The sequence below is a fragment of the Glycine soja genome, chromosome 18, assembly GCF_004193775.1.
Source record: "Glycine soja cultivar W05 chromosome 18, ASM419377v2, whole genome shotgun sequence".
NCBI classification, from domain to species: domain Eukaryota; kingdom Viridiplantae; phylum Streptophyta; class Magnoliopsida; order Fabales; family Fabaceae; genus Glycine; species Glycine soja.
In genome coordinates, this window is record NC_041019.1 from 50,701,504 (window position 1) to 50,724,025 (window position 22,522).

The 22,522-nt window shown below is 30.0% G+C and overlaps 2 protein-coding genes across 8 annotated transcripts; one reads left to right on the top strand and one right to left on the bottom strand.

Moving 5' to 3' along the window:
• Positions 1-1,089: 1,089 nt before the first annotated feature.
• On the bottom strand, positions 1,090-10,695 carry LOC114395566 (subtilisin-like protease Glyma18g48580). The gene is made up of 11 exons (XM_028357378.1): positions 10,569-10,695; positions 10,337-10,446; positions 8,413-8,510; positions 8,165-8,320; positions 7,630-7,753; positions 4,090-4,633; positions 3,683-3,777; positions 3,337-3,582; positions 3,060-3,204; positions 2,731-2,947; positions 1,090-1,776 (listed from the first exon to the last, which is right to left on the bottom strand). Exons 1-11 carry the CDS (start codon positions 10,650-10,652, stop codon positions 1,232-1,234), a joined length of 2,364 nt encoding a protein of 787 aa, XP_028213179.1. The 5' UTR covers positions 10,653-10,695; the 3' UTR covers positions 1,090-1,231.
• Positions 10,696-16,317: 5,622 nt separating this feature from the next.
• LOC114395567 lies at positions 16,318-22,214 on the top strand. 7 transcript variants are annotated; one of them, XM_028357382.1, is made up of 6 exons: positions 16,318-17,603; positions 18,392-18,531; positions 18,610-19,269; positions 19,370-19,693; positions 19,793-20,168; positions 21,407-22,214. In XM_028357382.1, exons 1-3 carry the CDS (start codon positions 17,399-17,401, stop codon positions 18,970-18,972), a joined length of 708 nt encoding a protein of 235 aa, XP_028213183.1. In that variant the 5' UTR covers positions 16,318-17,398; the 3' UTR covers positions 18,973-19,269; positions 19,370-19,693; positions 19,793-20,168; positions 21,407-22,214. The 7 variants fall into 7 exon arrangements, 5 of the variants coding, with proteins under 5 accessions (XP_028213183.1, XP_028213184.1, XP_028213180.1 ...); XM_028357383.1 differs by having other exon boundaries at positions 19,370-19,665; XR_003663062.1 differs by having other exon boundaries at positions 16,318-18,306; positions 19,370-20,168.
• Positions 22,215-22,522: the final 308 nt, after the last annotated feature.

Below are 22,522 nucleotides of genomic sequence, written 5' to 3' on the forward strand. Positions count from 1 at the left end.
AATGAACTCAAACAAGCATTAAGAGCTTTACCACAACTCAAACACATTACTAAATTAAATAAACTAAATTTCTTTGGTTATAGTGAGTCTTTATCTTGCCTATTCTACACGATTTCTCTAATATTACTAACTTGTTGACAAACTTGAATCCTCTATAATTGTCTTGTCGTCTAGAGTATGATCTCGACTATTTGATTAATGTAATAGCTATTAGAGTTAATCTCCCAACTGTTAGATTAATTCAACAATCGAGATCTGTCGCGAATCGAAGGATAGCTGCCAAATATTCGCGTTGTGGATTGATAATTATTCAAATATTATATGTTTACTATCACTTGTTATTTTATTTTACCTCAAAACTCAAATGTTAAAGTTGTGTAAACTAATATATATAGATGCGAAAAATAATATAAAGACATTGGTTCGGGCGATTTTTAACTAATGGCATAGTGGTTCGACTAATGATTTAGTATGTTAACCGAGTCAATAATCTGTTTGGCTTTTAACATACTCTTTTTGAGATTATTTGGTTTACCTGACTACATCCAAAATAAATTCAATGCAAGATGCTAAATATTATTTACACTGGTTACTTTGTTATATCATGATGACTAATTTTTATCAACATAACTGATCATTATTTAGTTAAATTTTTTCTATTAATTATATTTTTTTCCAAAAGATTTAAATTTAAAACTTAAGGGATTCAATTTCAATACTATTCAGATATGCTCCCGGTGAGTTTTTCTTGTGAAATGTATTAAGTACATGTTTCTAAAGAGAATCATTTAAGATAAGAAACCTTAGGAGAATAATGGAGAAATTGTTACTTTTAAAGGTTCCTGAGGAGTTTTGATGAACATTAGATACACCAAATTAAACAATGTTCAGTATGAATCGTTGAATTTTACTTATATCATTTAGTTGTAGGCAAAAGGCATCCATAGACATAGATTATTTTTTCTGGTAATGTTTGCAAAATGCAAAGGAAGAGAGAAAGTGTGGTAGGAAATAAAATGGTGACATATGTCTAACATTAATATTTGAACATTTTTATATGCTTCCGTCTTATTATACAATGATACTGGATAACCAAACAACCACATAATAACCAAGGAACAACACAGTCATGTCATAACATGAAATCCTATATATATATATAGAGTCAAAGTAGCTTATATCTAAACATGCATCCACACAATACAAAAAAACCAAATCCATTGGGGAATTTTCATCTGCGCTTAACTGTAATAGGACTCCTTACTATATGCTTTCCATCTGTCCAACGCAAATCCCCGAATTCATACTTTCCCCGCGTAGTTACACTGCTTGCCTGCACAATAACTTGGAATTTCTTCTTTTCACCAATTTTCGTGAAAGTCAAGGATCTTGGCACAACGACAATGGTATATCCAGCTGGCGAGTGGATATTTGCAGTGTATGTGGCTGGTGGTCCAACATTCGTGACTGTGCGAGTAATGGTTACGGGTTTTAGGCCAAGATTTGGTAATGTGATTGAAGGGTAGTTCAAGTCTGTTACGCTGTGAGACCCTTTACAAATGAATGTGCCATTGAAATTGAGTGCGGAGATGAGTTGTTGGTCGTATCCGGAAGCACACAAAAAGTTCAAGTAATCAGCGACGCTTAGATCATAAACAAGTCCCGGATCTATCGCAAGGTCCGGTTGCACATGTCCTGAACCATATGCAAAGGCATCTGCAAGTTTATTATCAAACGCATCCTTTATTGGCCTATTTGTGTTGTCACGTGTGGTTGCTGCAAGGATATAACAAGTTAGAATTTTGAAATTTTGCCTGAAAATAAAAAAAAATCAGTGAAACATACATAGACATGGTCCATTATTAAGTCTTAAGAGCTCCCCAGCCTCAACAAAAAAAAAAAAAAGTCTTAAGAGCACGATTATTATAAGAAATAAGTTATTATCCAACAATTTTTTTTATAAGGAATAAAAAATAGAAATATAAATTACATTTTTAAATGGTGAAAATTAAAAAGTTACTTAAGGTATCATCTCCAGTATTATTTATTCGAACCAATAATATGTTAATAAAATAAAAGATAAATATAAATAACTTTTTTAAGTAATCATAAATTAAAGGTTTAATCTTGATTATTTTATATCATCCACGTTTAATTTGTTTATATTATTAAAATAAGAATATCATTCTCATATCACATTATACATTCCACACACATAGGAGGAAATTCATTTAAAACCAAATAAGTTAAATTAAATCTTACATCATTGTTAAATTTAAATTTAAATATATTTTTTATTCCTAATAAATATTTAAATTTTATATTTTATTTATAATAAAAATTAAAAAAATCAATAATCAAAAACAAAATTATTATTTTATATGGGGCTCAATTAAAATAAAAATTTATTAAAAATAAAAATATATTTAAACTTTAAATTTATATATAATATTTTTTGTATCAGTCTAATTATTAAATTTACTTGTATATTATCTTAATCATTTTTATCAATTTTTTTATAAAATAAAATGATCATAAATAAATTTTTGAATTTAAATTTTGTTGATAAAAAATATAATAAAAGAAAAGAATTCAACTAAAGATTATTAATAAGTTCTCCGCCAGAGATAGATGATCCGACAAAAAAAGTTATAACTTAGTTCAGAAAGAGCTATGGACAAGACATAGAAGTTCCAATTAGGATGATTTAATAGCTGTGGTCATGCCTACCTGTGGTCATGATTGCTGATTTAATAGCTGCAGGACTCCAATTAGGATGAAGTGTTTTGATAAGTCCAGCAATACCAACAACATGAGGACAAGACATAGAAGTTCCTTGTAATACATTGAATTTAAACCCTCGACGATTGTCTACTAGCAAGTTCGATGCACTTGCCAATTCTGAATAGGCAGCAAGTATGTTCACACCAGGCGCAGTCACATCGGGCTGAAATATAAGAGAATTAAGAATTTCTAATAAAATATATAAGCACTTTAAAAGAATATATTCCTAATATTTCTCTATAAGAAATCCAATAATAATTAACGTGGATATGCACCTTGAGTATTGATGGTTGAATCTTATTGGGTCCTCTAGATGAAAATGAAGCCATAACTGGAGCTGGCTTTCTTCCAAATAATGTTCTTTCTGGGGACATTCTTATTGTAGCACCCGTTTTAATAGGGATGCCGTCCTCGTCCCCACTGCAAGATAAATATATAAAACGTACATGTGTGCATATATAAAAAATAAAAATAAAATGGGGCACTTCTTTTGTAGGGATGTCATACATTTAAAAAAACTAAACAAATTTTAAAAGGAGGAGATATAATTACATGGCAGTTATGTAAGCACCTTGTCCCCCTGCATGTGCTTCACTGGTGCCCACAGTAGACAAAACATGAGGCTCTGCAAGAAGGGTTCTCCCATTTTGCTTTTGATTGCCCAAAAGCATTGCCACGGCTCCTTTAGATAGAGCTTCCTGACCCTCGGCAACAGATTTTATTTTTCCTTCTCTAATACAACGCACTATTTTCCCGTTTACTTTTCTAGGATCAAGTGTTCCAGGCCTACAAAGTTCACTGCATGCAACAATATACATATACATACATATAAAGAACAAATATTTAATAATTATACTAGTAAATTAGCAAGGTGTTTTGCAGAAAAGCTTGTACTTACGCATCTCGAAATGTCGCATTAGCAAGCTTAGCATCAGTCGCAAGGATCAGAGAAAAGGCTTTATTGGGTGGCAAATTTACGAAAAGACTGGCTCCCTGGTACGTATGATAGAAATAGAACGATAACACTAAGATTTCCTTTGTTTGAAGAGAAAGAAAATAATAATAGTAAAATTTATATTTTTATATTTTTATTTCGTTTTATATCTAAGCTTACGTTTCAATGCCAGGGAAAAAAAAGTAAAAATGAAAAAATAGAAAGACAACGACCATTTTTATAATCAAATAATTTAACATTTTTTTCCACTTATTTCAAGATATGAAAACTTAATTGCAATATTTTTTACGTAGCATGTCCATAACAAATAATTTTAGCAAGTTTCAAAGTCACCAATAGTTAGAAGATACCGTAATTTGCCTATTGTTGATGGTTAAATTACTGCTAAAGTCTCTGTCTAATGTGCTAGCAGCAATTGTAAAGACCCAAGGAGCCACATTGAGAACAGTTCCAGGTGTGGGTCCATCATTCCCTGCAGAGGCAACTAAAATTCTGTTTCTAGCAATTGCATGAAATGCCCCAATGGAAACCTCATCTGTGAATATTCCTTCTGGAGTCACAACGTAGCTTCCACCAGCAGAAAGACTGATGATATCAACGCCATCATCTATGGCTTGGTCAATAGCAGCTAACACATCAGCGCCATAACAACTTGCAGGATCAGTTGGAGACCAACACACTTTGTAAGCTGCAACCCTAGCTCTTGGTGACCCACCCTTTGCAGTGCCATTGCCAACGGCAAATACACTCGCTCCAGGGACAAAATTTCCCCCTGCGGTTGATAGAGTATGGGTTCCATGCCCCACAAAATCACGTGCTGTTTCGCTAGATGGATCAAGTTTCCCATTGTATGCCTCGAAAGCTTTGTTAAAGAATCTTGCTCCAATCAGCTTCCTGTTTATTGGGACATTATAGATAAGATGAAGGAATCTAGATGGAAATTATCAAAAGTAAACAAATGATGTTTGGAGAATCTAACTTAATTAGTCAATTTTAAATAATTACTGTTAAAAAAATACATAATTAATATACAATGCATTGATACAAATTTAGTACTCCCTTAGTGTCTTTTTTATAAGAAATAATATAACTTATTTCTTATAAAAGGAGAAAGGTAATATATTATAATGATTGATTGAATATTTTATTTAAAAATCATTGTCAAAATAAACAAAATTTAAGAGTGAGAAAAAATCCTGTTGATAAACTTCAAAATGATTGACATATCAAAATCAATTGACAGGATTGAGATATCAAAATCAATTTATTATTAAATTATATGTATAATTAATTTGTTATACTTTATACACATTCAATAATTAGGTTTGAATTTTTATTTTTTAATAATCAATTTTATATGTGTTTCACACTCGGATACACAAATTTAATTATCATCTTTTCCAATTTTTAAAAACCATAAAAAATAATAGTTTTGGAAACAGTTTTTTATTTAAAAAAAATAGGTTAGTCAAATAAGTTTTTCCGTTTTTTAGTTTTTAAGTTTTAGAAAACTATTTTTTTTTACTTAATTAATGTTAAAAATTATAGTCAAAATAAATAATTTAAGAGAGAGAAAAAAAAAGATATGCTAAATTCAAAATGATTCACATAATAAAATCAATTGACATGGGTATAGGTGACTACAACGTAAGACAAGCTGTCAAATCAACCTATAAAAAGTTTAAATTATTTATCGCATTGCATTAATGAAAACCTCTCCACGTTTGTTTTGTCACTTTCATAATAAAAAAAGAGATAAAAAGATAATGAGAATAAAAATAAAAAATCAAAATCATCATATGTAAAATGTGAAATAAATTAATATTTTTATTAAATTTGAAATTATGATTAAGTTATAATATTTATATATTAATTTTAAATAAATTTTATTTTTTAGAATTAACTTGACATTAAGTTAGAAATTTAAAAAATTAATTTTTTATTAAATTATTTGTATAATTAATTTGTTATACTTTTTACATATTAAATGATTAATTTAAATTTTTCATTTTTTAAGAATCTATTTTATATATATTTCACACTCTCATACACAAATTTGATTATTTACCCTAAAAACAATTACATGGTATTCTCACTTTTATCAATTTTTAAAAACCATAAAAAAATAATAGTTTTCGAAAAAAAAATTTCTTTAAAAATAAATAGGTTAGTCAAATAATTTTTTTAGTTTTTAAGTTTTAGAAAACTGAAAATTGTTTTTTACTACAAAATTGTTTTTAAATCAAAATAAGCAAACAGGTTCTTAATTTATCTACACAAGGCTTGGGTTCATATACATAATTATTGAGTCTAATTCTTCAACAATTATCAATCTTATAAGAAATGCCAATAAGTAATTTTTTAAAAGCATCTATCCTAAAATAAGTATTACATCTTTAAAAAGATTGTCTAAAAATAACTATTATATTAGTTTTTCGAAATAATATTAATTGTTTTTTCACTAATATCTCTAAAAAGTTTCATTTTAATTTTTTAATGTAATATTAGTACTATTCTTTTAATAAGGTTATTTTTGTAAAATTATAATTTTTTTTCATCAATTTATTAATTTTTTCTTACCTTGTAAAACAAACTAGAATGATGCAAAAAAATAACACTTTCTACTATTCAAATTTATTAGAAGTTACTTTCCTCGTCCCAAAATAATTGTCTTCTTACTGTGGGATTAAATCCTGAATTTTTTTATTGAAAATTTAAGAGAAATAAAACATAATAAAGATTATGGAAGTAAATATTCTTGTATTTATTGCTACTGTACTGTTTATTTTAGTTCCTATTGCTTTTTTACTTATAATTTATAATTTATGTAAAAACGGTAAGTCAAAGTGATTAATTTCACTTAAATATGACTTCTTAATTTTTATCAATGTAATTGATGATTAAAAAAAATATAAAATGTTTTCAATTTTTGGTCTTAGTCTATAAAAAAGATCGGATTATTTTACACACAACAAGAAATAATAATGTATGAATAGATAAAAGAGATTAATAATTTATAAAATTAATTTTATATTATTCTTAATTGATTTTTTTGTTATTTATATTAATATTATAAGAGATATGAGTGAAAAAAGATAATTAATCTTATATTAAAAATTTAAAATAACTATTATTTTAAAATAATTTTTTTTCTTATACAATAATTATAATAGGATGATGGGAGTAGATATTTGTGTGGGAAACTCAGTCTTTATTTAATAAACGACAATTGTAATTTTGATATTTATAATAAACTTTAATAAATAATAAAAGCGTGTTAGAACATATAGTAGAGGATATATATATATATATATATATATATGGGTAGCATTGCTCTTAATCTTTTTGAGAGACATTCCATTGAATTTTGAATTAGTTAGAATTATTTTTTCATAATGAACAAATGGTTAAGAAAATAAGAAAGCTGTCCATGACACCATTGTTTTTCCATTCTTAACCGGATTCGTCACCTAGCACCATTAGATGTGGTCATTAACTAGTTGAGTCCATGTTCTCAGGAAGCCAAACAAGCTACATATAGCTGCATGTAATTGTAATTTGTCTTTGCCTTCTAGTGTGTTTCATTTTGTTTCTGACTTTATAAGTCTAGCTATTTTAATTAGTTAACCAGTTCAACTTAGCTTTCCCACATGGATTCCATTTTTTTGTATTTTTTTTTCACAAAGAAGAATATATCTAGGCCTAAAAACCGTTAGTTATGAATTGTGTTCTTATCAAATTAAATGATTATGCACAAAATATTTAAATCGATGAAAAAAGATGTCTAGTTTTTCTTATTCAACTTTTGACTTTCTTTCAAATATATGTAAACTGTGTATTTATCATACATTGGAAAAACTTGGAAGAATATATTAAAAGAGAAAAGTAACCTGTTGCATGGATTTCTCTTGGAGCCAGGGAGTTTGTTAATTTGACAAACGTTACCCCCTCGCCATTTTGATGGGACGGAGCCAAATCCATTATCACTGAAGCTCTTGGATTCAGGCCAAACACCTGTTCAAGGAAGAAAATTAGAGTTATAGCATTATTTGCCCCTATTGGTTCTGATGATTATCGTTTATCATTGATTATCTTATATTAACATCGATTTTTTCAAAAATTGATATTAACTAATTGATGTTAATATCTGTTATTTAAAAATTGATGTTATCAATTTAATGTTAACATCGATTTTTAAAAAATACTTGTTAACATAAGTTAATTAACATTAATTTTTTAAAAAAGTGATGTTAACAAGTATACATTAATTATAATTATGTTATTACGTTAATTTTAATCTGGATTTTCTCAAAATGATATTAAAATGACGATATTAAATATACTTTTTTTAGTAGTGAAAAAATAACCTACAATGAATAATTGTAACTTAGGTGAGTAGAGAGTACAGTAAGTAATAGAGCTTACCTGTGTCGATGTTACCAATTATTGTATTTTCGCCAAATCTCCCCTTTTGCCATGCAGAGTTCTTACTATTTCTGTCTAGTCCAAGAAATTCCCAAGACCGAGTTGTGTGCAGTTTATGTTTTTTGCTCAAGAACACAGACACCACATTTGGGTTTTCTATGCGCCATTCAAAACATTATTTGTGTTAACTGATAAATTTGAAACAAAATTGAATTTGACTGAGAAACTATGCTTCGAAGCATGCTTACTTGCAATATCTGCTGCTTCTTCCTCCTCAAGTAGCGCAGCCAAGCCATTGATGTGTTTATTATATGAGTAAATAATTGCTTCTTTCGCTTTCTCCTCACTATTCATGCATAAATCACCGAGAACATTTTTTTTTTTACATTATTATTCTCAAATAAACGTTTAAAATATAATATTAAATCTTTTTTAAGTAATTAATAATAATAATAATAATAATAATATATGATTTTAGTTCTTATAAAAAAATCAGTTTTCATCTCTACAAAGTTGTTTTACTATTTATTCGCTCTTTTATCTTATTTGTTGGTTTAATTAATTTTGTCTTTTATCTTTTCAAAAGTTAATTTAATTTTTTATCTTATTTTTTTTTGGATTTACTCTTTTATCTTTTTAAAAATTTTATTTGATCCATTATTTTATCTTTTTTTCAGTTTATTCTTTTATATTTATTTTAATTTGATTCTTCCATCTATCAAGTTTGTTAATTATTTAAAATAAACATCTTTTAGTTCAATTTTTTTTGTTTCTTTCTACTTTATTTTTAACAAAAAATAATGTTCATTTTTAAATTATTAACAACATTCTTAAATGGATAGAAGAATAAAACTAAATCAAAAAATAAAATAAATGATTAAAATTAACTTTTTAAGGGATAAAAGACCAAATAGAATTAAAATATAAGATAAATGATTAAATTAAATTTTTTAAAATATAAATAATCAAATTAAACCAAAATATAAGATAAACGGCTAAATAAGTTATTTGATTTATCTAGAATTATTTTAATTTCTTATAAAATTATTTTTTTTCATTTTTTATCACCACAATATTCCTGCGAAGTATTCATTAATTTTTCTAATAATATCTATCAAAAAATCTTATTAATGATTTTTAATAAAATTTTCTCTTTTAATAATATGTTTTATTCATAAAACTCAAATAAAAAACTAGAAGATCAAACTCATCATTATTCTTACCAACATGTGGTTGGTAAGAACTTTTCATTTAAGTCCTTCTTATTAACTAAGAAACATTAAACTTGTTGTCCAATAGAGGAATAAATGGTTGTTACATTATTAATGAGCAATAACAAAGTACAATTATAAGATTAAGATTAAATAGATTACAAAAACTAAAATTATTTATTTGTCTTGTCTAATAATTTAACTATTTTTTAATAATTGATTCCAAACACGTAACAGATGTTGGCATTTCAAAAGGAGTCATACTTTTTAAAATATAGTCAATTTTCCAATCTACCAACAAGTTAGAAAAAAAAAGCTTAAATATAACAGTAATTTTTTAATTTTACTTTTATGTAAGTTTGTATTTTTTTAAAAAAATTTAATTCCTATAAAATATTTTGTTGATTTTTACTTCTTCGAAATTTATATTTTTTAATTTTAATTTCTGTAAAAATAAATTTATGAAAATTATAAATAAAAAATTAAAATATTAAAGGAATTAAAATTGAAAGTGTATAAACTTACGATGACTTATAATCAATTTTTTTATATGAATCAACAAAATTAAAATAAAAAGTCAACTGGACTATTAATAAAAAATTTATAGTGACCAAAAATAAAAAAAAAACGTTAACTTAGAAAACCAAAAACATATTTATGTGAAAAATAAAATTTCAATCTATTAACAAATAAATTATTAGTAAAATTAAAAATATCATTATTAATAAAACTAATAAATATGTCAATATCAATATTATGGATGAAGTACTCAAAGAAAATATAATCATTCTTCCAATCTTCTATAATGATATCTATTTTTTCAGCTTTTCTTTAATTAATGATTTAATAATATATAATTTCGCCATAAAAAGTAATATATAAGTAAATAATAGTTAATAAAAAAATTGTACACACTGAAAAAGAAAAGCAAAATTAAATCCATGAATGATATTATTTATACCTTCCCAAGACTGAAGCTAGTAAATCATAATGAGAATGGGTAGCGATTTCGAGGTCAAGAGAGGTAGGGCTAGGACCATGAGAATGAGCTCCCAAGTATACAATGTAACACTGCAAACATGCAGCCAAGCATTAATGCAAATGCTGGGAAATTCAGCAACATCACAAACAAAAAAAACATCATAATTTCATGGTAGAAACTGTTATAGCTAAATGAGCAACAACAAGCTTGCCTTTTTGCTGCCATGAACAGCTTCCAGCAGGAAAGTAAAAAGAAGACACGACGAAACTATAAGGCGAAAAATGGAGCTGTCCATTCTTTCCAACACAAGTGCCCTTTCGGAATTAGCTATGCAATGCATATATAGGGTGTAGGCACCTCAGCATTTACAAAAGGAAAATATTTAGATACCTTAAATACCATCTAATACTTATAGGAAAAAAGAAAAAAAAAATATATATATATATATATGTACATATGATAAGATTTATAATATTAGTGAAATATTTAAAATAAAAGATGGATGGAAAATTATCACATTTGGCTTGATAATCTTAAAAGTATCGAAATGAAAGAAAATTTTACATGATTTTTAGTAGAAAAGTATTTATTTTCAAATTGAAAAGAAAAGGGAAGGAAGAGATTTTTTATAAAAAAGCACTTGTACTATTATTTATATCGCAGGTTTATAATATACTTATATTTTATATTATTTATACTTATTTATTCATCGGATTAAAATATTGACTTACTAGTTAAATGACTCATCATCTATAATGAGTGCTCAACAAATTAGATGACCGTCCATTTTTAAAATAAGGATTGATCAAATATCTCACATTTACATTGTGGTCTTATCTCATTTGGTCTTCGGGAGATGTACCAGAAACATAGCTTTTGCTTTTCAGGACATAACGAGACAACTAAACTTTTTCTTTTGTTTTCCAATCATTCTAAAAGTTTTTGAAGTGTGTGTATAATTTGATTTTGGTAAAGCATCTTCTACTTATATAAAATAAATTAACAAAATTAGCTACTCTTTTTTTTCCTTGAGATGGATAAGTAAATAAATTATAAAATATATAATAGGTTTATAAGTACAATTACTGTAATGTACTTTGTCCCATAATAGTGAATTCTTCCTTGAAAATAAAAATTATTAATTATAACCGTGGGGGAATTTTCCCAGGTTCATTATTATTCTTTGAAAGAACAAATTTATTTTTGGATATCTAATGCGCTATTGGACACTAACGTATTGTTTGGATTGAAAACAGGAATAGAGAAGTTGTGAAGAGAAAGGTTAGTAAGAAAAAGTGATTTTCTATCCTTTGAAACATAAGAGAAAATAAGATAGGGAGACAACTGACAGAGCAGGGACGGTATAAGGTAAATTTAACAAAATTTTGTTATTTTTTAAAAATGCACACTCGAGGCTCATTACAAGTATGAATATTAAATAGTTGAAGTTTTCTCATGGTAAAATTATAAAATTGGTTCTCACTTTATCTCTAATTACGGATTTAGTTTTCTTATAATTTAATTTATAAATTTGGTTTTCCAGTTTTATAAATCTCTGTAAAATTGGTCTTGGAAGCCTGATTTGGACGTTAACCGTTAATCTCAAACGTTGATTGCCACATGTCAATGTCACATGTCAACATCTGAGTGATTTCCCGTAAAAGCTTCATTTTTTGTAGGTAAAATTGTACTTTTGGTCTCTCAATTTTACTCCAATTTCAATTTTGGTCCTCCTATAATTTAATTCACACATTTAGTCCCTCAGTTTTATCAATCCATTTATAAATTGTTCCTGCAAAATTGGTCTTTTGAATGGTTTAGCCACTGGTGCTAACAACATGGTAGGTCTTGATAAATCTTGCACTTCTTTTTCATCACAAGTTTTTCACTCACTTAAAATCAGAGAAAAATCACTCTTTGTCTCTCTCACACTTCCGGGGTTGTTCAACTTGAGAAAGTGGCGCATGAATCCCAATCTGAGTCTGAAATTTTCAGATCTCTTATTTTAACAGGTTCTGTAATAACTCTCTCTCTTTTTTTTTCTTTTTTTGCTCGCTCGTGCGATATTATGTGTATACGACTGCTTAAGTGACTTATGTATGACAATGATATTTTTGTCTGAAATTTGAAATACAACTTCACCAGTAATGAAATTTGACTGAATTTATAAAACTGGGGGACCAAATGTGTGAATTAAATTATAAGGGAACCAAAATTAAAATTGGAGTAAAACTGGGGGGACCAAAAGTGTAATTTTACCTACAAAAAAATGAAGCTTTTACGGGGAACCACTCAGACATCGACACGTGACACTCAACGTCTGAGTCAACGTCCAAATCGAGTTTTTAGGACCAATTTTATAGGGATTTATAAAATTAGGGGATCAAATTTGTGAACTAAATTATAGAGAAACCAAATCTAAAATTAAAGATAAACTAAAAGACCAAAAGTACAATTTTACCTTTTCTGATTTAAGCCTAAAATTATTTTATTTTTTATGTGTTTCATGCTTGTTGAAGCGATGTTTGCTACCCACTACAATTAATGTTAAGAGAGAAAAAGCTTGATTGACTTATAGTTTATAAATGAGCTATTTAATATATTTTTTAATTTATTTTATTTCAAAGGCTGATTGTTGGGTCGGTAGATGCATAGGTGAAGAAATTGGTAAAATTATTTATTATATTAAAAGATTATGTATATATATATCTTTTTAAAAGAGATTACTTTCTTTTTTTCTACTTTTCTATTCAATCAAATTAGTGAAGAGAATTTTTTTCTTTTTTTTCTTCAATTCAAACAATTAAAAAATCTATTAATTTTCTATCTATTCACTTTTTTCTTCTTTACTTCTCTCCTTATCCATGGAGCTAGCTAGTAAAGAAAGAAAAAAAAAAGTAACGCGATAATACAAAAAGAGTTACAAAGAAATCAAAAGTATTATTCGTATATTTGAAAATTTAAAATGTTTAAAAATCATTTCTCTCTTAAAAGAATCAGTTCATCATTATGCAATTGAAAAAAACACATAGATCGATGTCCATGAGTTGATCATTATCAGAGTTCAATAGCATACATGTCTCCTATCCTGGAAAACGTATTTTCAACCATTAAATCTCTTCTCTTTAGAGATCAATGACTGATACTTTTCTTCTTTTTTTCCTTTTCCCCTCTAGTTTTTCAATCTTTTCCGTTTTAACCCTTCTGTTTTTCTTCCCTTTTCTTCTCTGTCAAGAGGATTTTGTTAAGATTTAAGAGTGTTGTAGAGGATATTTCCACCGCCTTGTTGAACACCCATTTCCCTTCCCATTATTTTATTATTGTCCCGCATGAGTTCAATCAATGAACGAATGAAAATGTGTGAAGAATTTCTTAGCAAAAATATAGGTTTGATCTAGGTTATTTCAACTTGATCTTAATATAATATAACTAGAGCTAGTTTAGTTAATTTTAAATTAATTATTTTTGTAATTAATTACATAACCTATTATAATAACAAACTCTTGTAAGTTAATTAATGTTATATTAATTAAAACTTGTTACATTTCTTTTTATAATATGAATTCTAACATAATTGTAAGCTTCAGTGTTCCATTTTAGATATTAAAAAAAAAACTCTTTAACTGGGTTATGCTGTTCTAACATAATTAATTTTATATTAATTAAAACTTCTTCCATTTTTTTTTCTTTTTTTTTATACTATGAATTCTAACATAATTGTAAGCTTGCGTTTGCGAGTTTTTTTTTTTCTTGCCGACACTGTAATAGTCGGGTAATTATTGGCCATATTGTGGTGGGTCCCGCTCAATTGGGCAAGTCTGTTTGGCAGTCCGTGCGAAGAGCGATGGGAGAGAACAACATGGAAGTAAAAAAATTAAAAGGAAAAAAGATGAAGAAATGAGAGAAAAAAAAAAAAAAAGAAAAACAAATCTGATCATTGATCTAAAATAGAAGATTTATCGATGAAAAATATGTCTCCCACTTATTTCGTTCCTTTTTATGATAAATAAATTTAAGTATTAATTATATTAAATTTATTTCTTTTAAAAAAAGATTAAAAGAAGCATTATTTTAAAAAATAATTGATATTTATTGATAAAAAAATCACTTCATGCTATGTTGAGTCAGCTTCTTATGGCTCATGCTATGGGAATTTCTGTATTGTGTAATTTCTTTTCTTGGACTTTTAGGCTTCGTTTAAATTAGAAATAAAGAAAAATTATTTCCTACTTTAGAAGACATACAAAACTCTCCCAACTGGCCTTCACCCACAACACCGGACTCTATAAACTTTTTGGATAGAAAAAAGATTCTTATTCTTTTGGTGCTTAAAAGAATGACATTTTTACTTTTTCTTTTTAAATAGAATAAGAATAATATTTTGTGGACACACAACAAGAGGGTAGTGTACACATCGAGAGAGAAAAATAGAAGAGAAAGAAATAATAACACAATAAGTAATATGATATGTGTGATAAAAGATGAAATGTGTAAAATAAATATTTATATTATTTTAGTAACCATGTATCATGGTTTAAAACATTGTTTATAGTTTTTATAAACTTTGTAATGATAATAAAGTAACCAAATGCTCTACTTTGTTCACTTTTCTTTTCAGATTCTTGTTTTGTGAATAGAATGATATTGGAATTATTAAAATAGTGGATGGTAGGTACGAGGGACAAGTTTTTGTTTTTTCTTTGGTCCAGACTACCATTAGTAAAAGGGTAGAAAAAAAAAGTGTAATACTTTAGTGTGTGAAAACCGATACTATTCCTATTGGGTTAGTGATCTGGAAAGTGGAAAAACAAGGTAAAGTCATATATATTTCACATGTATAAAGGCATTTGCTATTTCTACTCTGTGTTTAGTAATACACCCTCCTTTCTAATTATTATTTTTTTCAAAATGATTCAGAAAACAGACTCCCTCTTTCTTATTTTCCAAAAGCTACTTGCACCCCGAGCCCCCTTTCTCAAGATTTACTTTGAGATTGGACTGCTTGATCTCAAGATCTACGGCTAGATTGCTAATGATTCCATATCACTTTCACTTGCACATAATATTCGCATTAAAAAAACAATTTTTTTTTCAAATTACAAGGTTATAATTTGCATGCCCCACCAGCCATTCAGTTACTTGTATCTTGACACAGAAACTTCCATGACTCCACCTTGACACTGCCACTTTCTAGGTCGACAATCGCATTCGCGCCAATCTTATAGAACATGAGTCCAAGGAAGAAATAGGGATAATTTTTCTATCTTAAATGCACCAAAAATTTGGTTTTTAGATATAACACTACTTTACATTTCCATCCAAAGTTTTACAAAAATTCAGCGTCCAACATGTTTTTATTATCCAAAGGATTTCAGAGAAAACTAGTGTCCAATTGTTTGTCGTCAAACTTAAGTTTTCTATCAAGAGAACATGTGTTGAAAGTCAATTTTTTTATACGTTCGCTTCTTTAAGGTTTAAGTGCTCCTCTATGCTTTGATATTTTTCATCTATAAACTTTATAGACTGATATTCTTGTTGTTTTCAAATGTGCTCTAATGTTTTGAATTTTAAACATTTAATGAAAAAGACAAAAAATTCTAAGCAAAAGCTTCTCATCAAAAGCAAAACAAATGTGGAGACATAATGCTAAGGGAGAAAATAGAAGAAGGAATGAGTAGAAATATCAACTGGTTTATTTTTAGAAGTTGACAATATCTTTTTTGAAGAGAAAAAAAAAATAATAGGGCCCACGTGTGAAAAAGCTTATTAGAACATCTTCAATAGAAAATAAAATTTATGACCTTAGTTATCTTTTTGGTGGATTTCACATTGTAACATCACTTTAAAAAATTTTCACTTTTTTTCTCCAATAAAAAATCAAGTTTTGTGATCTTAAGCCACTTTTGTAGGTCCTACAAGGGACTCATCTTCTAAAATAAACTAGTGCTCTCCCTTTTCCTTTTCTACTTCCCACGATTCCCACTTTCCCATGTCTCTTCATTTCAACTTCTCCCCAACAACAATTCTTCCATCTTCATTTCACTTACCAACACACATTGTCGTCGCCCCTAACCCCCACCCTCCCTCCGCTGCATCGCAACTACGCCACCCTATCCTCCCTCATCTCTTTTTTGCCACAACCACCCTCTCCTCGCTCTATCACACCCCCTTTTCTCTTCTCTTCTTCTTCATCATGCCAACCTCATACTTCCTTAGATTTTTAATTTTGATTTTTTATTTTTTTCATTTTTATTGTTCATTTTTAGGATTATTTTTTTGTTGTGTTTTTGTTGTTGTTGAATTTTATTGTTGATTTATGGGATTGTTTTTGTTTGTGTTCTTCTCCTTCTCCATTCAATTTTCCCCCCCAATTTCTATCACTTCGCGTGGACCACCATGGAGGGTTGCATTAATTTTTTCAATTTTTGTGCTGATCTTGAAGTGTTCTTCAACAAGAACAACCTTGTCATCTTGAAGTTCAAGCCCCTTCCTCTAAGAGCAAATCTTAGTAAGATCAATTCTTACATCTAAGATCAAGGGGTAAGAACACCTATTGGAGGTGCTATCGTCACGAGGCCAGAAAAACCATGAAAAGACTCTAAGTTCACATAAAAGTCTTGAGTATCCTTTATGCTTTTCAAAATTTACATAACTATGGTCACTAGCACACAAGGTGAGTAACCTACTAAAGGTTTTTGCTCAAATTTTTGTCCACAGCTATAATGTTGTTTTTGGTTCGACGTGGGAGATAAATGGGTTTTGTGTGGGTCTCACATTTTTATATTTTATTTTAATTTAAATATTTTTTTTATTTTTATCATCTCAATCAATGCAACATAAATTCTGTTATTGCAGGTATGTTAATATTTTCAAAAAAGGAATTATTAGTAAATTTATTTTTACTTAATAAAATAATATCAACCAATACAGCAAAATAATTTTAAATTTTTTAAGAATATTTAGTGCATTCAAATTAAAATGTTGTTATTATCATCACACACATGGATAAAAGGGTGTTGCTAGGTGCACCCAACAATTAGTATGAATGGACAAAAATGTCCTTGGGCTTATTTTAAAACAAAAAAGGTGCACCCATCCCACTTCCTCCTCTTCATCTTTTCTTCTTCTGTTTTGCTTCTTTTTCCTTGTTTATTATTCTTCTTCTTCCTCCACCATTTCCTTCGTCGCGCAGCTCGTTCTTCCAGCATTTTTGGACCTGCCGTCGAGGCTGCACTCTACCGTCAAGGTTAGTTAACCTTTGTACCTAGTATAAGCTTTTTTCGTTGGATTTTGGTTGTAGGGTAGACGCCATTGAAGATTAGGATTTTCAGAGGAATTTGAATAGGTGCAACACATACGAAAGAACTTCTTTCGTAAGAAGGACCTTCTTCTTACGGAAGAACTTCTTCTGTAGACTCTTACGGAAGAACTTTTTCCATAAGAAGGTTTCCAATTTTTTTTTATTTTTTAATTAATTTTCTGTATAAATTAAGTTTTATTTCTTTGTTTTGATTTATAATAGGTATATTTAGTTTTTTAATAATAAAAAATTATGCTTGCATGGTTGTATGTAACAAAATTTATATTAAATATTATTTATTTTGTTTTTTTATGTTTAATATATTTGGGCCAAAATATTTGTTAGGGTTAGGGCCCAGGGCTGAGTGTGTAGGGTTTAGTTTCTGTACTGCATAGGTGACAATACGCAGGGTAGTGTAATTAGGGTTTCTAATGTAGGGCTAAAGATTTATGTAGGTTTTTAATTTTATGAATAGTTAATTAGACCAGAAAAACTACATGTTCTTCACGAAGTGCAAATCATGGTTAGAACAAGAGGATTAGGTCGTGCCTTAGTTACTAGGGTCACAGGCAGAGGTAGACACGATGAGCATCATGCAGATGATGTTCGCCGGCGACGTAGGCCGACCGCATCTACCCGTAGGCAACAGGTACATGTTGTTGTTGCTGAGGATGTTCCTTAGGTGACTGAGGATGTTCCTCATATGACTGAGGATGTAGCTCCGATTACTGCAGATGTACCTGCAGCTTCTGTAGAGGGCTTAGCTGATGCTATTGCTGATGATGTTGCTGAGGGATTTCCTGGTGGGCCACGTGACCCATCAGTGCTGACCTCGTTTGGTGACCACGTTGCACATCGCATATGGATGGGAGAGGTACTATAATTTATACAAGAAGTTATTTGTTAATAACTTGATAAACTATTATTTGGAGTGATGTGTTCTTCAATTCAGGAACATCCTGACTTGAGGTTGGCCTCCCACGGCAGGAAGGTTGAGAAAATTGGGAGGCCATCACCTGAGATTGAAGGGCTAGTCGCTGCCATAGGATTAAGCCCTTTGATCGGTTGCTCAATAGTCACCGGCAATCCGGGACTTATATCTGCGCTTGTGAAGAGGTGGCACGGGGAGACCAGCAGCTTCCACCTTCCAATGGGAGAGTTGACGATCACACTCGATGATGTGTCATTACTCCTCCATCTGCCGATCACAGACACCTTGCACAACTTCGAGCCTCTAGTTGTGGAGGAGGCGGTCGTCTTGCTGATGGAGTTGCTCGAGGTCTTGAGTCAGGAGGTTAGAGCTGAGACTGCATAGGCGCGTGGGGCATATGTACGCCTGTCGTGGGTACGGGATATTTATCTGAGTAGATGCGATGCCCGACGATGGATTGTAGCAATGCGTGCTTATCTCCTCCACTTGGTTGGTTGCACTCTTATCGCTAACAAGAGTGCAACACATGTTGATGTAGTGCATCTAGAGGCTTTTCGAGACCTGGGTGAGAGTGGGAGGTTTTCTTGGGGAGTTGCGGCGCTGGTGCATATGCATGACCAGTTAAATGAAGTTTCTCAGACCACTACACGACAGATTGTTGGGTACATTACTTTATTACAGGTAAATTTTGTGTTTGTAATATGTTAAATTGGATTATGATGTAAATATGTTTTTTCTATGTGTATTTGACATTGATCTTATGGTCATCTGATGTTTCTAGTGTTGGATATATGAGCATTTTTCTAGTGTTCATGACAGCGTCATTGACGATGCATACGATGAGACATCCCCACGTGTCTGTCGGTGGCTTATGACGAAGGCTTATATCAAGGGATTATGAGCACCGGTGTACCGGACTCGTTTGGATGCTTTGGCGATCATTGACGTGTGCTGGATGCCCTATGGTGACCACCGAGGAGTTAGGGGGTTTGAGCTCATCTCGTGCTTCCGAGGCTAGCTTAGATGGGATGCTATTGTGATCACACATCGACCAGATAAGGTCGCACGACAGTTCGGGTACGTTCAGACCATTCCTCCACCACCTGTGAGTGCCTCCTAGTCATATGATGATATCGACGACAGATGGATGCATTACAAGGACCATCTAGCAGATCCGGTTGAGATTATTGTTGTGCTTGGGCAGGTATCAGCAGATTACATGCAGTGGATTGCAACTTACAAAGTGTGTTGGTCTCTTACCGATCCTGCAAGTTGCAAGTTGTTATGGGGCTGATGTGTTAGCTGCTATTGACCAAGCCATAGATGATGGTGTTGATGTCATCAATGTTTCTTTTGGTGTCAGCTACGTTGTCACTGCTGAAGGAATATTCACAGATGAAATTTCCATTGGGGCATTCCATGCAATTTCTAAAAACATACTTTTAGTTGCCTCTGCAGGAAATGATGGACCAACGCCTGGAACTGTTGCCAATGTGGCTCCTTGCGTCTTCACAATTGCTGCTAGCACATTAGACAGAGATTTCAGCAGCAATTTAACCATTAATAATCAGCTAATTGAGGTATCATCATTCTTCTAACTAGAGTGTGTTCACTGTTTGGTTTGGCTTTTTGCTCAAAAGTAATTATTGTTAATAATTTTATACATCATGATTAAATAATTTTCTCATATAGTAAATACTAAGATCATAATTGCTTAAATTAGAACACCAAAATAATAGATAAAGATTTATTGATGTCTTTTCATCAAGAGTCTTGTTCATTCAAAACAAATCCTTTCAGAGTTATAATTGGTTTTTTTTATCATTTGGCCGGGATATATAACTTATGTTGAGACATTTAAAAGCTTAGTTTTTTTTTCTCATGTTTTAAATCTAAATAACTCAGATTTTTTCTCATATTCGGTATCCACAATAATTGTGTATTTATTTATTTTGATAGCTCATATTTTTATTTTGATTGCTTAAAATTTACTCTATTGATTAAAAAATTACAGATCAGCACTATCTTATTACCGCTTTCATCACTGGAAAATCTGCATTATTGATGTTGTTTCAACCCCCTATTTTTTGTGATCATCTAGCAATAGTGGAAATTGGAATTTTATTTCTATGGCGAAACAAAAGTTAATAAGTACAATCTTTTTTACATATTTTAACATTATTTATACTGTACGTTTCGTTAGTTTTTTCAGTAGTTAAAAAGTTGTTCGATTATATTAGTATTTGATATATATTTTTGTTTGTATAGTTTGTAGTGCCCTTTTCTTATACATTATTTTAGCTTTTAATATTTTGTATTTTATTTTCTTCTAACTCCCAAAATATTTATTAAATTTATCCTTTACAGTTTTAAATAGGGTAGAATTTCATTTTATTTTTATTTTTCTGCTTTCACTCATTTACATGCATGATATTGTGATCCATCCACTCGTTGCCATCCGTCTTCTCATTGTTTTTTTTAGTACATTTCCAACACAATGTTCTTGATATATTGATGCCGCAATGTCTTGTACTAGCTTTTCTCCTTATCTTGCTGTATAATGTTTACTTATATGTATGTTACTTTTTTCCCCACATAAATCACAACTCACATTTATAATAACTTAAACTCTCTCGATGTTACTTTTATTCTTTATTAAACTTATTTGGAAATATTTTGACATAATATATATATATATATATATAAAAGATGAATAGTCTCATATCTGTTTATTTACTCTATCTAGAACTGTGATTGCAAGGAAAGTCCAGGATGAGTTTGATAAATCTAAATAAATACACAATTATTTCAAATCCAGGATGCGTTTGATAAAACACTAGCAGATGCTTTTGCTTACGGTTCAGGACATGTTCGACCCGATCTAGCGATAGATCCTGGGCTTGTTTACGATCTAAGCCTCACTGATTACTTGAACTTCTTATGTGCTTCCGGATACGACCAACAACTCATTTCCGCCCTCAATTTCAACAGGACATTCATTTGTTCAGGTTCTCACAGCGTAAATGACTTGAACTACCCTTCAATCACATTGCCAAATCTTCGCTTAAAGCCCGTGGCCATTGCTCGCACAGTCACAAATGTTGGCCCACCAAGCACATACACTGTAAGTACCCGCTCGCCAAATGGATATAGCATTGCCGTTGTGCCACCTTCCTTGACTTTCACGAAAATTGGTGAAAGGAAGACATTCAAAGTCATTGTGCAAGCAAGCAGTGCAGCTACGCGGAGAAAGTATGAATTCGGGGATTTTCGTTGGACAGACGGAAAGCATATAGTAAGGAGTTCTATTACAGTTAAGCGCAGATGAAAATTCCCAAATTGGTCGAGTTGGTTGTGTTGTATTGTGTGGATGCGTGTGTGCATGTTTAGATATAAGGTAGTTGGACTCTATATAGCTAGGATTTTCATGTTATGACATAACTGTTTTGTTCCTTGGTTCTTATGTGGTTGTTTGGTTATCAGTATCACTGTATAATAATTTATTGCATGTTTTATGTGTACTAGTGTAATAAGAGAAATGGAGATGTGGGAGGGCAAAGTCCGCAATCTTCAAATGTGGGTGCAACGGATATGCTCCTATATATAGCATTAAAATATTGCCACAACCAACTTCCCGAAACATTGTCCATCATTTGGAGCCGATGGATGAAAATGGAATAGGAACACAATTTTATGAAAAGGTTAAAGGCATTAGTAAGAAAAAATTTACCTAAAAGACAAGATAAAAACTAATGGACCAAAATGATAGAGAATTTGCAGTACTCAATCTTTTGTAGTACCCATGGTATCTAAAAAAACCAAAAGGTTATGAATTGGTATAGTAATTTAACACATGCTAAACTCACTATCTAATTACAGTATTAATTACAATTTAAGATACAAACATAAAAATATTTAATGAGACTATCTATTT

Excerpts from the sequence above, each read along its gene's own strand:
- LOC114395567 (XM_028357379.1), top strand. The coding sequence starts at position 17,399 with ATGAATGGACAAAAATGTCCTTGGGCTTATTTTAAAACAAAAAAGGTG. Across the intron at positions 17,604-18,391 it reads GGCTGCACTCTACCGTCAAG|ATGTACCTGCAGCTTCTGTA; the intron begins GTTAGTTAACCT and ends CGATTACTGCAG. Across the intron at positions 18,532-18,609 it reads ATCGCATATGGATGGGAGAG|GAACATCCTGACTTGAGGTT; the intron begins GTACTATAATTT and ends TCTTCAATTCAG.
- LOC114395566 (XM_028357378.1), bottom strand. The coding sequence starts at position 10,652 with ATGGACAGCTCCATTTTTCGCCTTATAGTTTCGTCGTGTCTTCTTTTT. Across the intron at positions 4,634-7,629 it reads AAGAGAAATCCATGCAACAG|GAAGCTGATTGGAGCAAGAT; the intron begins GTTACTTTTCTC and ends CCCAATAAACAG. Across the intron at positions 3,778-4,089 it reads TCAACAATAGGCAAATTACG|GGAGCCAGTCTTTTCGTAAA; the intron begins GTATCTTCTAAC and ends CATACGTACCAG.